This window comes from Anopheles nili, chromosome 2, assembly GCF_943737925.1.
Source record: "Anopheles nili chromosome 2, idAnoNiliSN_F5_01, whole genome shotgun sequence".
NCBI classification, from domain to species: domain Eukaryota; kingdom Metazoa; phylum Arthropoda; class Insecta; order Diptera; family Culicidae; genus Anopheles; species Anopheles nili.
This window is the reverse complement of record NC_071291.1, coordinates 38,650,218-38,668,745: the sequence shown is the minus strand read 5'-3', so window position 1 is coordinate 38,668,745 and position 18,528 is coordinate 38,650,218. Positions and strand designations below refer to the sequence as shown.

General features: G+C 38.4%; 3 protein-coding genes across 3 annotated transcripts in view; 2 read left to right on the top strand and 1 right to left on the bottom strand.

Moving 5' to 3' along the window:
- LOC128731215 (RNA-binding protein Musashi homolog 1) overlaps window positions 1-5,406 on the top strand; it is a 73,734-nt gene extending 68,328 nt beyond the window's left edge. Inside the window, exons 6-8 of the mRNA XM_053824321.1 lie at window positions 75-751; window positions 860-1,171; window positions 5,360-5,406. Coding sequence (XP_053680296.1) covers window positions 75-751; window positions 860-1,171; window positions 5,360-5,384 — 1,014 coding nt within the window. The 3' untranslated portion in view covers window positions 5,385-5,406. The remainder of the gene's footprint in view (window positions 1-74; window positions 752-859; window positions 1,172-5,359) is intronic.
- Window positions 1-18,035, bottom strand: part of LOC128731218 (uncharacterized) — a 44,800-nt gene extending 26,765 nt beyond the window's left edge. Inside the window, exons 1-2 of the mRNA XM_053824323.1 lie at window positions 17,973-18,035; window positions 17,817-17,903 (exon numbers count right to left, since the gene is read on the bottom strand). Coding sequence (XP_053680298.1) covers window positions 17,817-17,903; window positions 17,973-18,035 — 150 coding nt within the window. The remainder of the gene's footprint in view (window positions 1-17,816; window positions 17,904-17,972) is intronic.
- On the top strand, window positions 16,396-17,728 carry LOC128731216 (glycine receptor subunit alpha-2-like). The gene is made up of 2 exons (XM_053824322.1): window positions 16,396-17,086; window positions 17,156-17,728. The coding sequence occupies exons 1-2, from the start codon at window positions 16,591-16,593 to the stop codon at window positions 17,518-17,520; spliced, it is 861 nt and encodes a 286-aa protein (XP_053680297.1). The 5' UTR covers window positions 16,396-16,590; the 3' UTR covers window positions 17,521-17,728.
- Window positions 18,036-18,528: the final 493 nt, after the last annotated feature.

Here is an 18,528-nt window from a genome sequence, read left to right as displayed (position 1 = left end):
CAGCATTCGATCAAAATTCTAAAGTCGCGTACTGATTTACATCGCTTCCATTTTTCTGCGTTTTCCACCTGCAGCGAAGCAGAGGCTTTGGTTTCATCACATTCCAGGAACCGAACAGCGTCGACAAGGTACTTCAAGTGCCAATTCACACGCTCGATGGCAAAAAGATCGATCCGAAACACGCAACACCCAAGAATCGCCCCAAGACACAGTCGAACAAAACGAAGAAAATCTTCGTGGGCGGCGTTAGCCAGGACACGTCGGCTGAGGAGGTGAAAGCTTACTTCAGCCAGTTCGGCAAGGTGGAAGAGACGGTGATGCTGATGGATCAGCAGACGAAACGCCATCGTGGTTTTGGATTCGTAACGTTTGAGAACGAAGATGTGGTCGATCGCGTCTGCGAGATCCACTTCCACACTATCAAAAACAAGAAGGTAGAGTGCAAGAAGGCACAACCGAAAGAGGCGGTCGCGCCCACTGCCCAGCAGTTGCTGCAGAAGCGCATCATCCTTGGCAACCTCGGTGTGCCGATTGCGGCCGCCGCACCCAACTCGGCGGCTGCTGCGCGTCTTGTCGGCGCCGCCCAAGCCGGAGGAAATCCTGGACTGGTGAACCCACTCGCCACCAACCAGCTGATGGTGCAGGCACAGGCTCAGGCCGCTCAGGCGGCAGCCGCAGCCGCCGCCATGCAAGTACAAAATGGTTTCGGTAAAGTCTTTACAACATATCCACCGACGCTGCATAGCTTTAGGTAAGAGCAAACGCGTACGCGTATGACGGCAATTATTTTTCCCCCGGAACGGGTCCTCTGATGGTCCATTTCTCACACATCCACAACTTTGTTCGTCCTTCTCGGTAGATATTCGCCATATACCATTCCATCGGCCGCTGCCGCCGCCGCGAATGCAGCCGCCGCCGTCAATCCCTTGTCAGGAGTGGCAGCCAACCAGGCGGCGCAGGGTCAACCACAGCAGGTGCCACATCCGACATCGGTGGCCGGTGCCACGGTCGGTACTCAGGCGGCACCTCAACAGACGAACCAGCAGGCAGCCGCAGCGGCACAAATGGCCGCCGCCGGACTTACCAACCCCTACCAGGGCTACAGCCTGGCCAATGTCGATATGTCGAGCTTCCAGGGCGTCGACTGGGGTTCGCTGTACGGCATGGGAATGTATGTATAAATTTCATGTTTCTCCATTCGCGCGCTCTCTGTTTTTCTTTCTCCACGCTCCTGCGATCTCAACGAACGATCACCTCCTCACTGTTCCACCCACCTTTCTCCCTTAAAGCTAAGATATGACCTAAGAACATTATCATAATCAGAAGCTTGCGGAGAATACTAAATCCCCCCTTGCGTACATACTCAGCACGCACGCAGCATTGCCGGTGACGAATGCAAAGATTATCGGAGTAGTGTACTTGCGAAAGATTGCGCACGTGAACGGGTATCGAGTATGAGATGAAGAAACAGCGCGTTGGGTGCAAGAAATTAGTTGTGTATTGTAAACGATGCTATATTATACCCTGGAATATATTAAATATGAACAGAACGCTAAGCAAATTCACTTCCTCGTCGGCTTGGTCGATGGTGTTTGTCCCATCGGTTGGTTGACGGTGAAAATGGGAGTGAACAGATGAATCCAGTTGCATGTATAGGCGGTCAGAGGCTAGCATGAATATCACTAACCCAATAGGCTACCGCGGGAGGACATCGTATATATGTGTATGTGTGTGTGTATGTGTGGGGGTATTACCTGAGACAAACGCATTTGTTGACTAACGTCAAGTATCTCAAAGAACATAAATCCTCTCTTCAAGCAGTGGTCCTTGCCGGGTCGCTTCCAGCCGACGATTTGTACTTGGTGGTTTAAATGCCAGAGAGCGGGAAAATTATGGCTAAATAAAGCTATCAACAATATGCATCAATACAAGAATAAGCGAATTAACAAAGCAAGCACACATTGAAATAAAGAGGAAAACTATGTAAAACATTCAATCTCACAACCGACAAACTGGCAAAACAGAACAAGAGTAGCAGATGCTGTTGGTCGTCGGTTGGATCGATCGGAAGCGTAACAAAACCTCGTAGTAAAGTATTAGTTGGATTTAAATAAAATTTTCTGCAGTTTCGATCAGTTCCTTTGTTTGTACATGCTTCAATTGAGGTATCCATCTCGTTCATCATACGAAAATTGTACATTTATATTGCTTTTTAATTATACATTCATTTCACACCTTATTTGTAATCTTTATCACTAATATTTCTTTGTGTCTAACTCTCCAGCAGATGCGCTACTAGTACTGAATAAATCAGATCGTATCTTTTTGATCAGTTGTCATTTCGCGATCTAGTATGCGATATTTTAGGTTAATTTTGTTTTAACGATGCTCCCGTAAGATTAGTATCTTATCTTTTAAAATTTAGTTTGCCAACAGTATAAATTATAAAGTAACACAAACACATTGAGGAAGTTTTTTCGTTTGCCTGTTTTCATTTTACGCGGCGATGCTCGCTATTTCGCTAGAAGGCCAAATGAGAGCTATTTTTTATGATTATCCTACATAAATGCATGCTGCGCACCCACTGGCTGGTTTTACAGTGTTACGTTTCGTAATGTGGTTGCGTTTGCATAAATGAATGCATTTATTCAACAACAACAAAAGAACAGTGCAAAACAAATCTTCCTCACATATGTCGCCTAAAGCGCTTAGTCTACACCGCAAATTCGAATGGATTTATATGTCAGATAGTAGATGGATCTAACTAACAGTGAAGAGTTTTTCAAATGAAATTGAAATAATGCACCCTTTATTATCTATTTACTAGGTTATGTTTGTTCTTTAAAGTTATCACAAATTAGTGTATGCGAGCACCATAAAAAGTGTCGAATATTTCCAATACCATTTACGCAAGAAAAAAAGGTGCGTAAGAAGATTTTAACTGTCCATTTCATGAATCAGCATTTAAAACGAATAAAACGCTGCCGATGGCGTATCGTTTTAAGTAATTTTAAAATTATTTTACTCTGCCTTTGTGATTGTTTACTTTGAAGTAAATGTTACGAGGCTTTCATTGTTTACGTAAAAAAAGTGGTGGCATTTTTGCAGTTGCATTTTTCTTACATTAATCAGACGAAAGATTTGATAAATAATAATCTACATTAAATATAACACGCAGTTGCACTAGCTTCTAAATCATCAGCATTCTGTGGCAGTTAGTTTTCGTTGCATAATCGTTATCTTTAGCTACAATGAAAATAAGTAAAACTACACACCATTGACACATTACTCGAAAATAGTTTTTAAGCGATAACGTGAATGAATTCCGTTTGTTAGTAGTATCATAATTTTATCATATTAGTTCGTACCGTTCATTATATGTTTACGCATTTTCCCTATCCTCTGCATCTACTATTTATGAGTACTGGTTTTATTTCGTAATATCGCTTTAGTGTTTAGAAATCAGCAGCCGAGGAGTTTGAACGTGAGGCGTTAAGTTAATGTTTCATATCTTCTCCGTTGGAAGCAATGAAATGGAACAGAGGCCACACGTACATTCCGCAGCTCGCAGATATAGCCGGAAGTACTTATGATACTGATGTACGTTTTAGTTTTTCGTTGTAAGCACGAATGGCAAACTAATAAATATATTACTCTCTTTGAAAACCCTTAACCTAAACTTCACTTGCTTTTCTTTGGCGTCGTTTCCTGTGTTGCGTTGTTTTTAGTTTCATTTTCATGTTTCATTTTCTTCATGTTTGTTATGTTCTAGCGCTTATGTACTACGGTCTTTTGTATGTAACATGGAAGTTCGTACACGAACAGGATTATTAGTCGTTACGTTTCGAATTGTATTGTTTTTATTTTAATTCTGGTTTTAAATGATTCAATTGACCCCAGGCTAATCCTGTTCATTCGCTGTGTTGACAGGTTATGGTTGTTCTACGTTCGCCTTCATGTATTTTATTTATATTTTTAATCAAATATGTTACACTTTGTAAAATACTTCAAGATGTAGCAACTGCTGACGTTTCGTGTATCGTAAGGCTTAGATAAAGTGCATTTAAATAAAATACGTGTTCATAACAAGGGGGGTATGAGTTGGCTCTCGCTTGTGTAGCATACAAGCAATAATCATTACTTGCTGCATTCATATCATGGTGCACTATTTGTCGTTGCATAATACCTTTGAAATAACGCCAATATTGGTGGATGGGTCGCAACCGGCGGTGTAACCTTCGACAAGACAAATGCGCGCCTGGCTAAAGCAGTGACAGGTCGAACCGTTCCACCTTTTGGCACCGGCATCGTTGCGGATGCGCTGCAGTTCACTTTGGCGCGTACACCGGTGTTCGATGTCGAACCGGGTCGTGCTTATTACTGACATTTAAACCATTCATAAGTGATTGCGACTAGGCCCAGCGAACGTCAGTCATGTGCGAGCTATTTTTAACCGTATCCGCAGTCTAACGCTGTCGTTGTCCTTACCTTCCCGGACACATGCCGAACGGCGTGTGATTCACACCTTCAGTTCGTCCCAGGACCGCGAACAGAAGGGTGCGATTGGGAAGGTTGCTGCATCGACGATCGGGTTTCTTTGGGGTCGAAGCACTAGCTCATGTGCCCGGCTAGAGTGCGTTCATAATTCATCTATTAATTGTATTTATAGATGGTGCGCAAGATATCGCTATTGGCGTTGAACCGACCGCTTAGTGACCAACCAAATCGGTCTGAGACACAACGTATGGGCACGTGTGTCCCTTCTCAGTTGATGGGAATGGTAGAATGCGCGTTGAGTGCGTTTTGCATAATTTAACTTCTTCGCCAGGAACAACCACCGATCGCCTTGCGAGTATAGATACTTCCATCGCTTCTGTACTAGGCATTCCGGGAAACCTGCGCGTGTGTTTAGCACTTGAAACGGAAATTGTCTATTTCTGTCGTGTGTAGTCAAAAATAGACATAACGCGATTCCTATGCAATGCTTTGTTGGTCTTTTTTAACCGTTTATTCTATACCTTGAGGAAAATGATTTAATATCGGCGAGATTTAGCAGTAACGTTATTCGTTGACACGGAATTCGGATCAACGAGCCTTTCCGCTTCATTTGAATTTAATCAAGCAATATGATCAATCGAGTAACGCCTAAGTAGATGCTAGATCACTTCTAATATCTAGTCATAAAAATTCAGATGGCTATTAATATAATTTTATACGAAAGTACACCCTAAACGTCATGTAAATCATTTCTTTTACAGCCATCCAGATGGCAGATCCATTATTATTGTTTCTGTTTTGTTTCTCCTATTCTCTTTTTATTTATGTCTTTAGTTTATTTTTTTCTGTTGTGTCCTTTTAGATTGTATCCTGAAAATCACTGTTGAGATATTCAACAACTGCTGATCGTGTCATCTAATGAAAGCAACACCTGTTGCATTCGTTGCAGCTTCATCGTACGCACTGCGTACATTTAGATTTCTCGTCAAATTTGCTAACTGTTTTGCCATTAGAATGATAGAAGGATTAGACGATGGAAATATACATAGATGGAGATATCAATCAATCTCCTGTGATGAATAACCGCGTCTGTTGAAGTTGAATGCTGGATTATTAGAAATTGTACTCAGCGTCTGGATAAGATAAATCATGAGACTGTTTTAGTTAAACTAAGTTTTAACCTCGTCAATTATCCGTTTAATAAGGTTTCAAAGGGTATTTTAATTTTTCATCAACTATCAAATTATAAGAAACTGGGACAACAATTATTTGTTGCAAACAATGTAGGGCAGCAATGACCGATCAATTATTTTCATTTCTTATTTGATGCACATAAGAATAAGAATTACTACGGTTAAAACATTCAAAATTTAGTCGCATAATCCGTGGGAATGCTGATGAAATCAGAAAAAAAGTAGTATTTGGTGTATTTATAAACACTGTAGCTAATCACTTAGTTTCCAGTCATCAATATGCTGTATCCAGAAACATTTTGGTTTGGGGACAGACAATGGTTAGCTATTTTTTTAGTACATTCTTCTATATTTTGTTCACGCTTAGCCTTTGGAATGTGATTACTGGATCTACCGATAATTTGCTCTTCATGAAGGGTTTGAATGTAAGGAGGATGGTTGGAACGATCCATCAATCAAGAATGATGATGCGTTTTGTTTTTCTTTCGCTAACGGTGGTAGCTATATTCCGCTATTTTTAGACAAGAGCTAAATCTGTCAGTCACGTTTCGTTGCGGTACAGGCCTTGCCAAACGATATAGGGCCAACTTCTTCACAACCCATAATGAAGCTGCGACAACGTCTTTCGTTGAAGGTAAATTGTCGCGTCTGACTATCGCCAGGCAATGGTTTCCTTGAGAAATCGAATTTCTAACATTATGCTCTGCTGGCTTATTTTTTGAAGTTTTCGTTTTTAAAACAGTATACGATCCACATCTGATTCATCATTTTTGTTTTGCCATTAAGTCTGTCCGCCATATTTTGCACGATTAATGTTGGAGTCAATGTTTTACATTTTTAATTATTATTAGTTCATTGTGAATTTAAATATCATCTTAGAAAAAAATATTTCATTCTTAATTATGTAATTAGTGTGCATATTCTTTTTAACTCTGTTGGTGAATGAATGAAATCTGTATCACGTATCATACGCACTGAATTGGAGCATAGGACTATGAAAAAATGTTCAATTGGATAAATTTGCTATTAAAATCTTTCGTTGTACATGTTGAAGTTTTCTGTCTTGACGAACAACAAGAAAAATCATAAACTAAATTCAAACGATCTACGTTTTGGAACGCAGTTCATTGGAACAGGAATATTCAGCATAAGCAATGCTCCGTAGCGATAGCATTTATTTGTGTTGATTTAATGTGCGCTTTTTTAATGGCGTCACAAAGGAACGACGTATTTAATTCGTTTGCTTCAAGCGTTAACGGCTGTATTAATTTGAATCTCTTTCGTTTACGTGCGCCAACATGGTGTTAAATCTCTTTCCTTTTGCTCGTATTATCCTCTTTCCGTAGCTGTTCTCTAACGCTTGGTGGACTGTGACGAAACAGCACAACAGGGGGTAGCTTAGAGATATAAGTTTGTTTGTTTGTACAGTGTTTTGTTCCTTTTTAGGCGGACATCAATCCGTATGAACTTTGGTTGTACTTTTGCAGTTTTTTTTTTCGTAGTTTCAATCAATTTTGTCATGTAGCTCGTTTTCGAATTTGTACAACATTCGATAGTTACATTATTCAAGCAACGATGTTTTTGATTTTTTGTCTATAAATGATTAGAGCAGGTATGATCGCTTCAGTCCGTTTGAATCTAATATTTTGAACACAACTTAAGGTACCATTTTACTAAACAATTCATATTTGCTTTAGGCCAACTGGACTTTCGTATTGAAGTCGGTGTTATTGTTAAAAAGATACTGGAGCTATAGATTAAATGAGCTCGATTGAAGCATGCCAAAGCTCCGTTGCTATTTGTTATTAGGAGTACAATAGCCTAGCATATTTAGCTCTCTATTTATTTATATTCAACAAAAAAGCATACTAGTAGCTTACTTTCTCACACATGTATTTTATTATTTTAACACGCGAAAAAAATGAATCGTTGTTCATTGTTCTAACCTTTTACTTTACTGCATTTTAACACAAGGAGAACGTAAAGATTCATTGACAGAGCTTAATTAATCTTTCCACCGCCTAATGTCTTTTCCTTTTCCTTTAAGTATTTTTAAAGTGTATTGAATGATCTGCCAGCGTAGTGTAACTTAAAACATGGCGAAAATAAGGATTGTTCGTTGTGGAAAATTAGATGATTCGTTTGCATTCCACTTTCAAATATATTTTTATGAAAGCTTACCTTAAAAAAAACTAATACATAAAATCGAAATTATTGTTCATGTAACATAGTAAATATCATCAAACTAAACAATTGCATAAAGCAAAAGCGATCATCATAATTAAGTTTGAAGATATAATTCATTTGAAAGTAATATAGGTAACAAAAGTGAAACATATCGTATTGAAGAAAAAGTAATTGTATTCGAAAATCCAGAGTAAAATGTCTTAAAAAAAAACAAAATACTTTCGAAAACAAATAAAATAAATGTCACACAACCGATTGTAGTAGTCAGTATTGTAAGCTAAATAAGGAAACCAACGTTCTTCCAAAATATATTTATACTAGAAAAATGCTGCAGATCATAAGTAGGCAGAGTTGTTAGGAATGAAAAAAATAAAAAAAAATAAAACAAATAAAGGGAAGGAGAAGACAAAACTAGGTGAGATAGATTCTACGTGTGAGATAAAAAAACACACGTCACAAAAGTGTAAAAAATACGAGCTACAAATTTATATCTCTAAGTGAACAATCCTGAGAGTGAGATAAATCGAGCTAACACCCCGACATCAGCTAAAGTGGTCAAAGCGGGCAAACGGAAAACAGTGAAAAATAAGATCTATTTGAAAAGATGTGCTGTGAAACGAATGCTTCTCTTGAATCCTGGCAGAGTCAGATTGGATGAAATGGATTACATCTTATTCTGCACGCTCAAGAATAGGACTTTATTGTTAAAGTTCTATGCGCTAAATTCTGCGCGACTTGCATGGTACAAACTTGGTTTTACGGTATGGTAGTAAAATTTAGTGAAGATTCGGCTAGAACGTCATTCTACCTCAACATCGATAAGCAACAGTGAGTTTAGCCACTACCGACATTCTGCACGATATGTTATCCCAGTACACATAGCCGCCATTTTTCGTTTGGTTTATTACCAGACTATTTTTTGGAAGATATCAAAAGCAATGGAAAAATTCCTTGTTACGAACGAGAACTCTACGAGAAAGATCAGCTACTGGGAGGGTCTATACTATAGACTACGGCCCATAAGGCTAGTGACGTAAAGAGATCCATTTTCCTAGTTGTTCTCTACTTCTTTGTTCAATTGTTCTGGCGGTGTGTGTTTAATTTGTGCTAACGAGTAGCAACTGCTGAACCACGTGGACCAAGACAAAACGAGATCGTTAAGAATGTGACATTGTGCTCGTCTTTAACTGTGAGAAAGATGGCATTAAGACAGAAAACTTCTACAGTTCTCTACCAAGGACATGGTAAAGGTTCGTGATCGAACGCATAATACTGTAAATCTAGCAAATCGTAACTATTAACATGAATGCGTGTTCGCATCATGCGACATGTATCATCGCGATATCATAAAGAGTGCAAGTAGCAACCGAATGAAATAGTAGACGTATGTTACATATGTCCACTGAATGGGTTTGGGGTACGGAGAAAAAACGATATCCTCACATGGACACATACAAAAATACACTAAATTATCCCATCGAATTTTGAATCTTAGGTTTTGATCCATTTTTAAGAGCTGAATGTTAGTTGTAAGTGATCGAGTGACACTTAGGTAGCCGTACATTCGAGTGTGAGCTTGTGAATCTCTGTAACCATAAAGAGATATTGTAAATGTTAATGTTTTTGGTGTTGAATTGGCCGTGGTTGGCAGAGACAAATTCGGTCAAAACGATACACTAAGAGTTGAAAAAGCAAGATAAAACGTGACATAAGGCAATTTTTCAAACTTATTTTGCCTGAATGAGCGTGGCTGGAAATTTGGAGACAAACATGCAAGCCTCCGATGAGCCGGTGACGATGAGAATGATCTACCATGGAACCATAATCCTTATGTGCTATGCGCTTGTAACAACAAAATATTGCAACAGCAAAGACCAATAATTGTTGGCTTTTTATATTCACTTCGCTTTGAAAATCCCCCTTGTACTGAGGTAGACCGGAAGAAGCTATAGCGTTCTATAACTGCGTTAAAATTTCGCAAAGGATGTGAAAAAAAAAAACGCAAAAATGTGGAAGATTAAAGATTATTGCTACTAAATTGCTTGCAATCAATATTGCTTCCTCAAGAAGCCGTATTATGCGTAAGCCGCATAAGCTAAAGACATCAGGATGTTTGTCAGTAAAAACTTCATTCACTGAGTTTTATTCGCCTATCATTGTTGAAAGATTTTCCTGTTCACTTGGGATTAGTGTGATTCATGGGTAGTGCTGTTTAAGAGAAATAATAAAAAGACAACAAGACGCTTTGAAACATACATACATATATATGACTATAGATACATACATACATACACCTTAGTATTTATATTTTTAGGATTTATACTTAAATCAATAAATTTTATGAAATAACTAAATTAATCGAATCGTGATGTTTCAAGGCCTGGTATCAGGGCATACGTTTCCGCCGATCATGATGCAAATGAACAAAATGTTGAGTAACTATATAAATGGCAAATGTAAAATGTATTCATGAAAAGCAATCAATTGACAAAGAATCGACACACTTGCGAACGCGTCATGAAGCTATACATAATACATGGTACTTAAGCATGTCTCGCTAGTAAAAGTGCCGGTAAAGCGCTGTAGTGTCAACGAGCTTCTGCCCTGAAGTTTGCCAAACGATTGCGCAGCTGCTTCTCTGTATAATACAACAAAAGCAATATCAAAGGCAGAATCTATTCGGGAGACTGTTGTCCTGTGGATATCGTGACATTTTTAGAGTGTGTCATTGGACGTGTATAATTCAATGAAAATTGATGTCTCATACTTTCTTTGTTGTCCCATTGGGACAATGGGAAGGTTGAGATATGGGATTCTCTTAGTTTGACCGTTCATGAATCCAAACAAATGTGAAAATGAAATGACGGGTTCCTGATGCTACTCCTTGTGCTTTGGTGAAGATCGACAAGCATATGTGTACTGCTAGGAGTATACCAAACTTAAACTTACGGCCAAAGCATTTTCAACACATTGCCATCGCGGTCATTACACATCTATACTGTCGAGAGCCAAGTGATAGCACGAGCAAAAGAATACAAAGGGGGCTAACGCGTAGGCATTATTCACACTGCCGACATGCTGCAAGGAATAGTATCGGGGGGATCAGAAGCAAATCTAATAAAGCAAGCACTCATTCAACAGACAATACTAATTTAATTTATTTTTGGACTTTGTAATTAATCTGTGCTATACTGAGCACCTGGGATAAAATGGAATAAAAGAAAAACTCTTCCCTGATGGGCAAAAAGGTCATATTTGGGTTTGAGCTGGAGGCGCAGAGGCACATCGGGACAAGTAAAAAAGAAAATATGAATACTCCGAATAAAAACAGAAATTCAAATACCCTTGGAAAGTTTCCCTGTGGCTGAGAGAATAATTGTATGAGTATTGCGACAAGAATAACCGGGGATAAAAAGACAAAACAAATCGATCTCTTCCGTGCGCGAGTTATTAAAAATCGAAAGAATGAGAGAAGAGTGAGAAAAACAGATAGAAGATCAATGACAAATTGAATAAAAAATATATTGAGGAGAGCAAAAAAAACCAAGAGAAAACGGAAAAGCAATAACGTTAGTTATTATTAAAATATGATAATTATTATGACACTTATGAATTATTATTACCATTATTGTCGATCATGTGATTACTGTTCCAACTACAAGTAGCTACCATTTTTCATCATTGTCGTATTTGCGATCATTCCAATTGAATAGTGGAATGCGTGCGATGTAGCTTCGAACAGGTGAAAAAAGTGGTATAGAAAATCGTGTGAAAAGAGCTGAATAACGTCATTTGACATATGATCTACTGAGACACAACCTTACACTGCGCTATGAAGCTGCATAAACAATAGCAAATGATCTGCGTCGAATCAAAATTCGATCGGAAGAATCAATAAAATCGAATGTAAAAAGAAAAAAAAAGAAATCTTGAAATATGAGAGAGAGAGAAACAAAAGAATCTAATAACACAAAAAACTCCATCATCGTAATGATCTTATCGTCTAGCAACACCTGAATATGTGTCCCTTGAACGTTAAGATTTGGCCTGCAGCATGGGATGGGAGATGGGCTCAGATTTTTGTTGTTGACACCGACAACTGTTCAGGACACACCGGCTTGCAGATTGACGCGTGGCTAGAACAGGTAAACATCGGTCTTACATAAATTTGTACGCTAGGCAGTGCTTTTATAGTGATTGTACTTTTAATGTAGAGTAGTAGTGGCATAGCATAAGACTGTACGTTGGCACACTTGTACATATGACAAGCTGGATCAAAAGAACTTTAATCCATTGCAGGAATGTAAATCGCTCTTGCACACATTCGGGCGAAGGATAAGCATGAGATAAAAGGATATGGGTCTAATTCAGCGTCGATTACGTGGAGTAAACGGGCCTGATCGTTCTTGTTTTCGCACCCTATAATATAGGGTGCGTTTTGTGGAAGTTGTGAACCGATCGAGTTCGGTTGTTCAAGTCGCTGTTGATCCTCTTTATTTTTGTGCAACACGATAATTATGGATGTATGCTCTAATTTACAATATAACAAGGCAAGTTAAATAGCATTACGAACCATGCATTATCTATTTGTGTTTCGCTAGTTTTCAGTACATTGTGCGGGTAATCCACTTTCGTAATGTACTACGCACCACATAGGGACAATTAAGTCCTCCGGATTACGATAGGTGTGTTTGATCAAATTTTTCAATTTGTGTACTTGTAACCAATTACGAGTTGTACTGGTCCTATGTACATCTTCAAAGCTGTCAGACTAACGTATCGATATATTCTATTTTTGAATTACCTTATTTTGGAATGCATTTGTGAGTGATGCCGCTTTTTGGAAGCACATAAATGATGACGCTTGAAAGGATTTATTGCTTTAAACCGGTGTCATGGAGAAGTGAAGGCTATCACAGACATAATTAACGTATATACGAAACAAACAGTTTATGTAGCGTGATGTAATGATCGTAGTGTGTAACATTTAAGTAGATCTACACAATTTCACCTGCCCTCTAGATGCGCTCTAACCTGGTCACCACCGGGTGGTGATATTACTTTTGTCACAAAACATAAACGTACACATTCACTCCTATGTTAGTTGCAAATAGTTTGGCTAATGACGGTAGAGTCCTTTTTTATATTACTTAAAACAAAATGAGAAAAAAATATTCAAAAAGCATAATACAAGCGCACACGTACACTATCTTTCTCTCTCTCGATCTTTTTATCATTCGTTAGAAGTTGTTTGATGTGTTATAGTATGGTATTTGCGAATGAACAGGTTGGAAATATCTTTCAGCCAGCTCAGTAGAGGTAATAATTTGTCATGGTAAAACTGTATTGCTCAATATTTCGCAATAATCGTCTCCGACACCAGATAAAGTAATATAGCTTTCATTATCAGTAGGAAAGACGTTTTATTCTAGTATACGTATCTAGATATACATATATATGATATTTTCACTGGTGTAAAACATAATTTAGTTTGTGCAATTCAGTAGAAATAGTGCGTTTGTGCAATTTTGTTCATATTACTACACCCAGTGTGAGATGTGTTTCGTGGTGGCACGAATCATAGAGAATAAATCAATTCTCTGTGATATACGCGGAAACATATAAGTATATCTAAAATTCCGGTAGCACTTGAATAGTTGCGAATTTCTTAAAAAAAAAATGCGTACATTGTATTGTTCATTAAAATCACTTCCCATACGCTCATATAGCTGTGAATATGAATACTCATCATCCATCATTGCGCACCATCCCTTCCCAAACACCTGTTTTATTTCCGCTCCATGTCACAAAACCAGTCCTGCTCCCAAAACCGGAGCTTCCTCCGCTACTCAAAGTTTGCCTGGTATGGCTCGTTAGCGATCATCGTGATCGATTAAAATAGCAATAACGTAAGCTCGTTTTATCGCGTTGCGTTGCGTAGAACCATTTGCGAAACACTAGTAGTGAGAAGAGACAATGAGATAAGTAGTAACCGAAAAAATGGAATAAAAATGCAACAGTGCAGTAACTATATGCAATAAACATTTTGATTCTGTAGAAAACCATACTAACGTTTGCTGAGTATCTTTATAATTTTCGTTATCTTGTGACGAATGTCAACAACTATTTGAATCGTTATGTAGCTTTTTCGACACGTCTAGAGGATGCACCATTTAATTTGCAAACCACGAAACGCTAGAGTCGAATTTGCTTTTCACATTGCAATTATTTATTTGGCATAGATTGTTCTATTGAAAACTGATTTCGTTTTAGTTCTGGTCTCTTCTGCCATCACCTTCCTATATGTTTTGGTTTGAAAAATAGAAATTGGCTTGTCTGCGCTTGAAAAATATAATGACTCCATTTTAATTTAATATTTTTACAATTTGATTCAGCTGTTCATTGCATATCACTAGAATCATAGACGACACCACCTAGATGAAAAGCATATCAATTTGCAATGTCTCGTTAGGCTGCTCCTTTTTCTATCGTCCTACTTACTATCGTCCAACCGAAAGCGATAAATTGTGGCAACCTAAAAATTCTACAAACAAATATTGGCTCAAGTTTCCTCTCTTTTCTATCACCTTGACATTCTTCATTCTCCCATTTTCTGTTTCCTGTAAAATTGCTATCGGTGCATGAATCATGAAATGTACTTTCGCATCCCAATCGCTTTTTAGATTGTGGTAAAGACAGTAGATACAAACAACAGTATTGCACATATGCGTAAGCGTATTTAGTAAGCTAAAATCATAAGTACGCGATATGAAAATAAAAAAAAAAAACAATTGATAGAACAATAATTGAAATCTACATGAACTTTATAACCGACAAAATCCAACATACCAATCACTAGACCCTGCTTGCAGTGACTAAACAGGGTAGTAAAGAACGTATATAAGCGTCTATGCATGAACTTGAGCATTATAAGCTACATTAGAACGGTGAAAAAAAAACAAAAGACAAAACAGAAAAATACAACCGAATAAACAAATATAATGTAGTTGTAGCAATACCAGTGTGATTGTACTAATCAGATAGTAGATTTATAACGTATGCAACAATAAATACATCTAATGTAATCCGATCTTATTTGTACGGTAGAGAAAACTAAGCAAAAAATTCATACACACATATGCAAAATCCCTTTTTATAGTGTTTGCGAATGCAATAGTTGGTAACATGTAGCTTCGTAGCAGTAGCATTTACTCATTAGCTAATAGGACTCAGTAGAAACCGTATATGATTCTTGTGGTAGAAACTTTTGGTAGTAGTGCCGATCTGTTTCAAACTCTAAACTCATCCACTAGATTCTCTAAACGGTAGCGCTGTGAAACAAGTGCGAATGTCTTTTACGACTACAAAACCAATCTCTTGAAGAACAATAATCTCTTTTGATAAAATTGGAACCCCCATCCCTCGGTTACGAAAGCTTTAATCTATTATTGAAGCTCCACTCTATCGTGTCGATTTACTAACGCACACTGCTAGCTAGTGGATCCTTTCCGTAAGCTCCCGTTTGTAGAACAAAAGAATAGAACCGGTAATACTCGTATCGTTTTGGAGGCAATCGTAATAGCTTTAGCTTTTGTACTGTGTATCAGATATCACCTAACTTGCATTCATTGGTTTGATTGCGATATGATCGTACTTTCGCTTAGTTTACTCCTTTGCAACATCTATCTCCATTCCTTGTAACTGTAAGTGAGTTAGTAGTTCCTATTTGCTGTTTCAACTCTTCACTTGTCTTGTCTTCAGTTGTACTTCGTTTAAAACAATACTAATAGTGTCTACACCGGCACTGGAATGTATGAAATTGTAAAAGCGAAGTACTTAAAGAAGTTGTAAAACATGAACAAAATTCCTACTGTGACTGTGACGAGCAGAGAAAAACATTAACTATCTATGTATGCATAATTACAGCTTGTAGATGTTTGATTGTAATCCAGTATGAGTGTTAATGCAAGCTGCAAAAAATCCTTTTTCACACACCCAGACACATCCTCTCAAATGTAATATTATTATATCTATATCCATTGATTTTAGCGTAGATCGTTTAGTTTGTTGACCCTTTGTAGTATTCTGTTGCATAAAAACCATGTATTGCATAAAAGTTTGTAGTATTTGTAATAGTCGTCACGGATACGTCGTGGCTCAACAATATGACATTGAAATAAAGTATTACTAGTATATGATAAGAACATTTTGTCCTTAAAAAACTAGATTCATTCACCTGTTTTATCATCTTGCCGAAAATTGATGTACAATTGATTGGGTAACCACTCTTACGGCTACTAAATTCTTCTTTACGTAGTACACGTTATACCTTGAGTAGAAACATTGCAAGCGATGTATAATTATTCATATTAGTTTCATTTTGTCAAGATATGAAACATTACGAAACAAGTAAATGTATTTTTTGTCACCTCTATTAAATTTTTGAGCATCCATGTAGTTTCTATACGTAGAGTATGAGTGAATTGTAGAGTATATAAACATATAAATTCCTAACAGCAATACTGAAGACGCTCGTAGATGAAATATTGTGTTGATCGCTTACGGTAAACACCCTAGGCTGTTGTTAGCTGTCGAGAACTAAAGTGCTCCATATCGTAAATGTTACGTAATTGCAGTTGTACATAGCGCTTGCTCTTAGTGGTAAGTAATTGAATCTAATTTGTGATTTTCGCATAACTACTAATCAATTCACATGAAGCTGTATAACACCTTTCTAATGTTACTTTACAGGCCCATAATAGTTGTCTGGTTTTACGGCGATTTAAAAATTCCCCTTTTTATGCTAACATATGTTTTCCGTTACCTAGCTCTCAGATCACTAATATGTATATTTCTTGTATCGTTGCTATGTTGCTATATCCGTCACCTCTACGCAGTGTCGCACACGGTTCAAGATTTGGTTTTCATTTGGAACATGACCGATCCACTGGTGGTAAACCCGGAAATAGAGCTACCCCAGCTGGACATCAGCAACAACTACACCACCGACTGCACGATCGAGTACTCGACAGGTAATTTCACCTGCCTGGCGGTGGTATTCAACCTAAGACGACGTCTGGGCTACCATCTGTTCCACACGTACATCCCGTCGGCGCTCATCGTCGTCATGTCCTGGATATCGTTCTGGATCAAGCCCGAGGCCATCCCTGCCCGCGTAACGCTCGGCGTTACCTCGCTACTGACCTTAGGTAATGTTGTCTCAAAAAAGGACAACCAACGTGGAGTGAATACTAACTGAATGCTTTTCCCATTTTTAGCTACACAAAACACACAATCGCAACAGTCGCTACCGCCGGTTTCGTACGTGAAGGCAATCGACGTGTGGATGTCGTCCTGCTCCGTGTTTGTGTTTCTCTCGCTCATGGAGTTCGCGGTCGTGAACAACTACATGGGACCGGTCGCCACGAAAGCTATGAAGGGCTACTCCGACGAGGATTTGTCGGAGGCGATAGATTTCAACAAGAACGGCTACAATAAGGATCACCGTTCGTCGGAAGTTCCACGCTACGACACTTTCTGCAACGGGCGGGAAACGGCGCTCTGCATCGACAAGTTTTCCCGATTCTTTTTCCCCTTCTCGTTCTTCATTCTGAACGTTACCTACTGGACCACTTTCCTGTAGGTTTAGGGCTGCACCTGCATTGTGCGCCTTCCCCTTAGCCAACATATAAAATGCCAAATAAGCTGGCCTTTCACGAGCAGTGGAAATCCCACATAGTGCACTAATTTTAAGCAATATTAGCCATCGATTTAACCAATAGCTTAAGAATGGCATACGTCATAAGAATCTAATTAACACAGCCCTCTGTTATGAATAAATAGTTATTATATCGTACCAAAACCTGCACCCTTGTTAATGATAACGAAAGAAAATGAGCACACTGCATCTAATCGTATCGTAGCATTTCAAACACTTACAGCAGAGTTTTTCTTCATATCGGCCACGGTGAAACCGCGCGGGTCCGAGTAATAATCACGTGTTGAAGCCGACCGCTTCTGCAGCAACTGAAATTAACATTATGAATGGAGTCAGTTCCATGGCGTAATCGATTTTATTTTTTATATTATTGTTACCTTGCGATTGTTGGCTTCCAGAAAGCGACGAAGAATCGGCGAAGTGAAACCACGGAAAGCCATAATGATTTGTACTGGAAGAAATTTAAGCAGTGAGAAAACAACCAACTTGCTTTTCAGATGCATTTAAAGCGAATTTCATATTTATCACATTCTCTTAAGTAGCAACTGACGAAACAATCACGTATATGTTACATTCCAATGTTATATTTTTTTTAGATTCAAACATAAAAATACCGTTGAAAAAAAAACACAAAACATGTTGCGAGATATGTTTTACATAATTGAGCTCCAAGAGGCGCCCGTTGGTCGGGCCGTTTATTAATGCAGATATGCTTTTCCGTTAGGCATTTCGACACAGTTCTGTCTGTCCGCCGGCATTACTAGCTAGCGCTAACTCAATTCTGCGGTCAGCAACAAGTGGCCAAAAGGCGCCTGACCGTCTCTTTTTCTATCAATTGCGTAATCACCAACCCTTGAGCAGCCGGTCAAAAAGCAGAGTTTGATATCCGCACGTGTTCATCTATTTTTCACTTGCATCTGTACACTCAGTGTT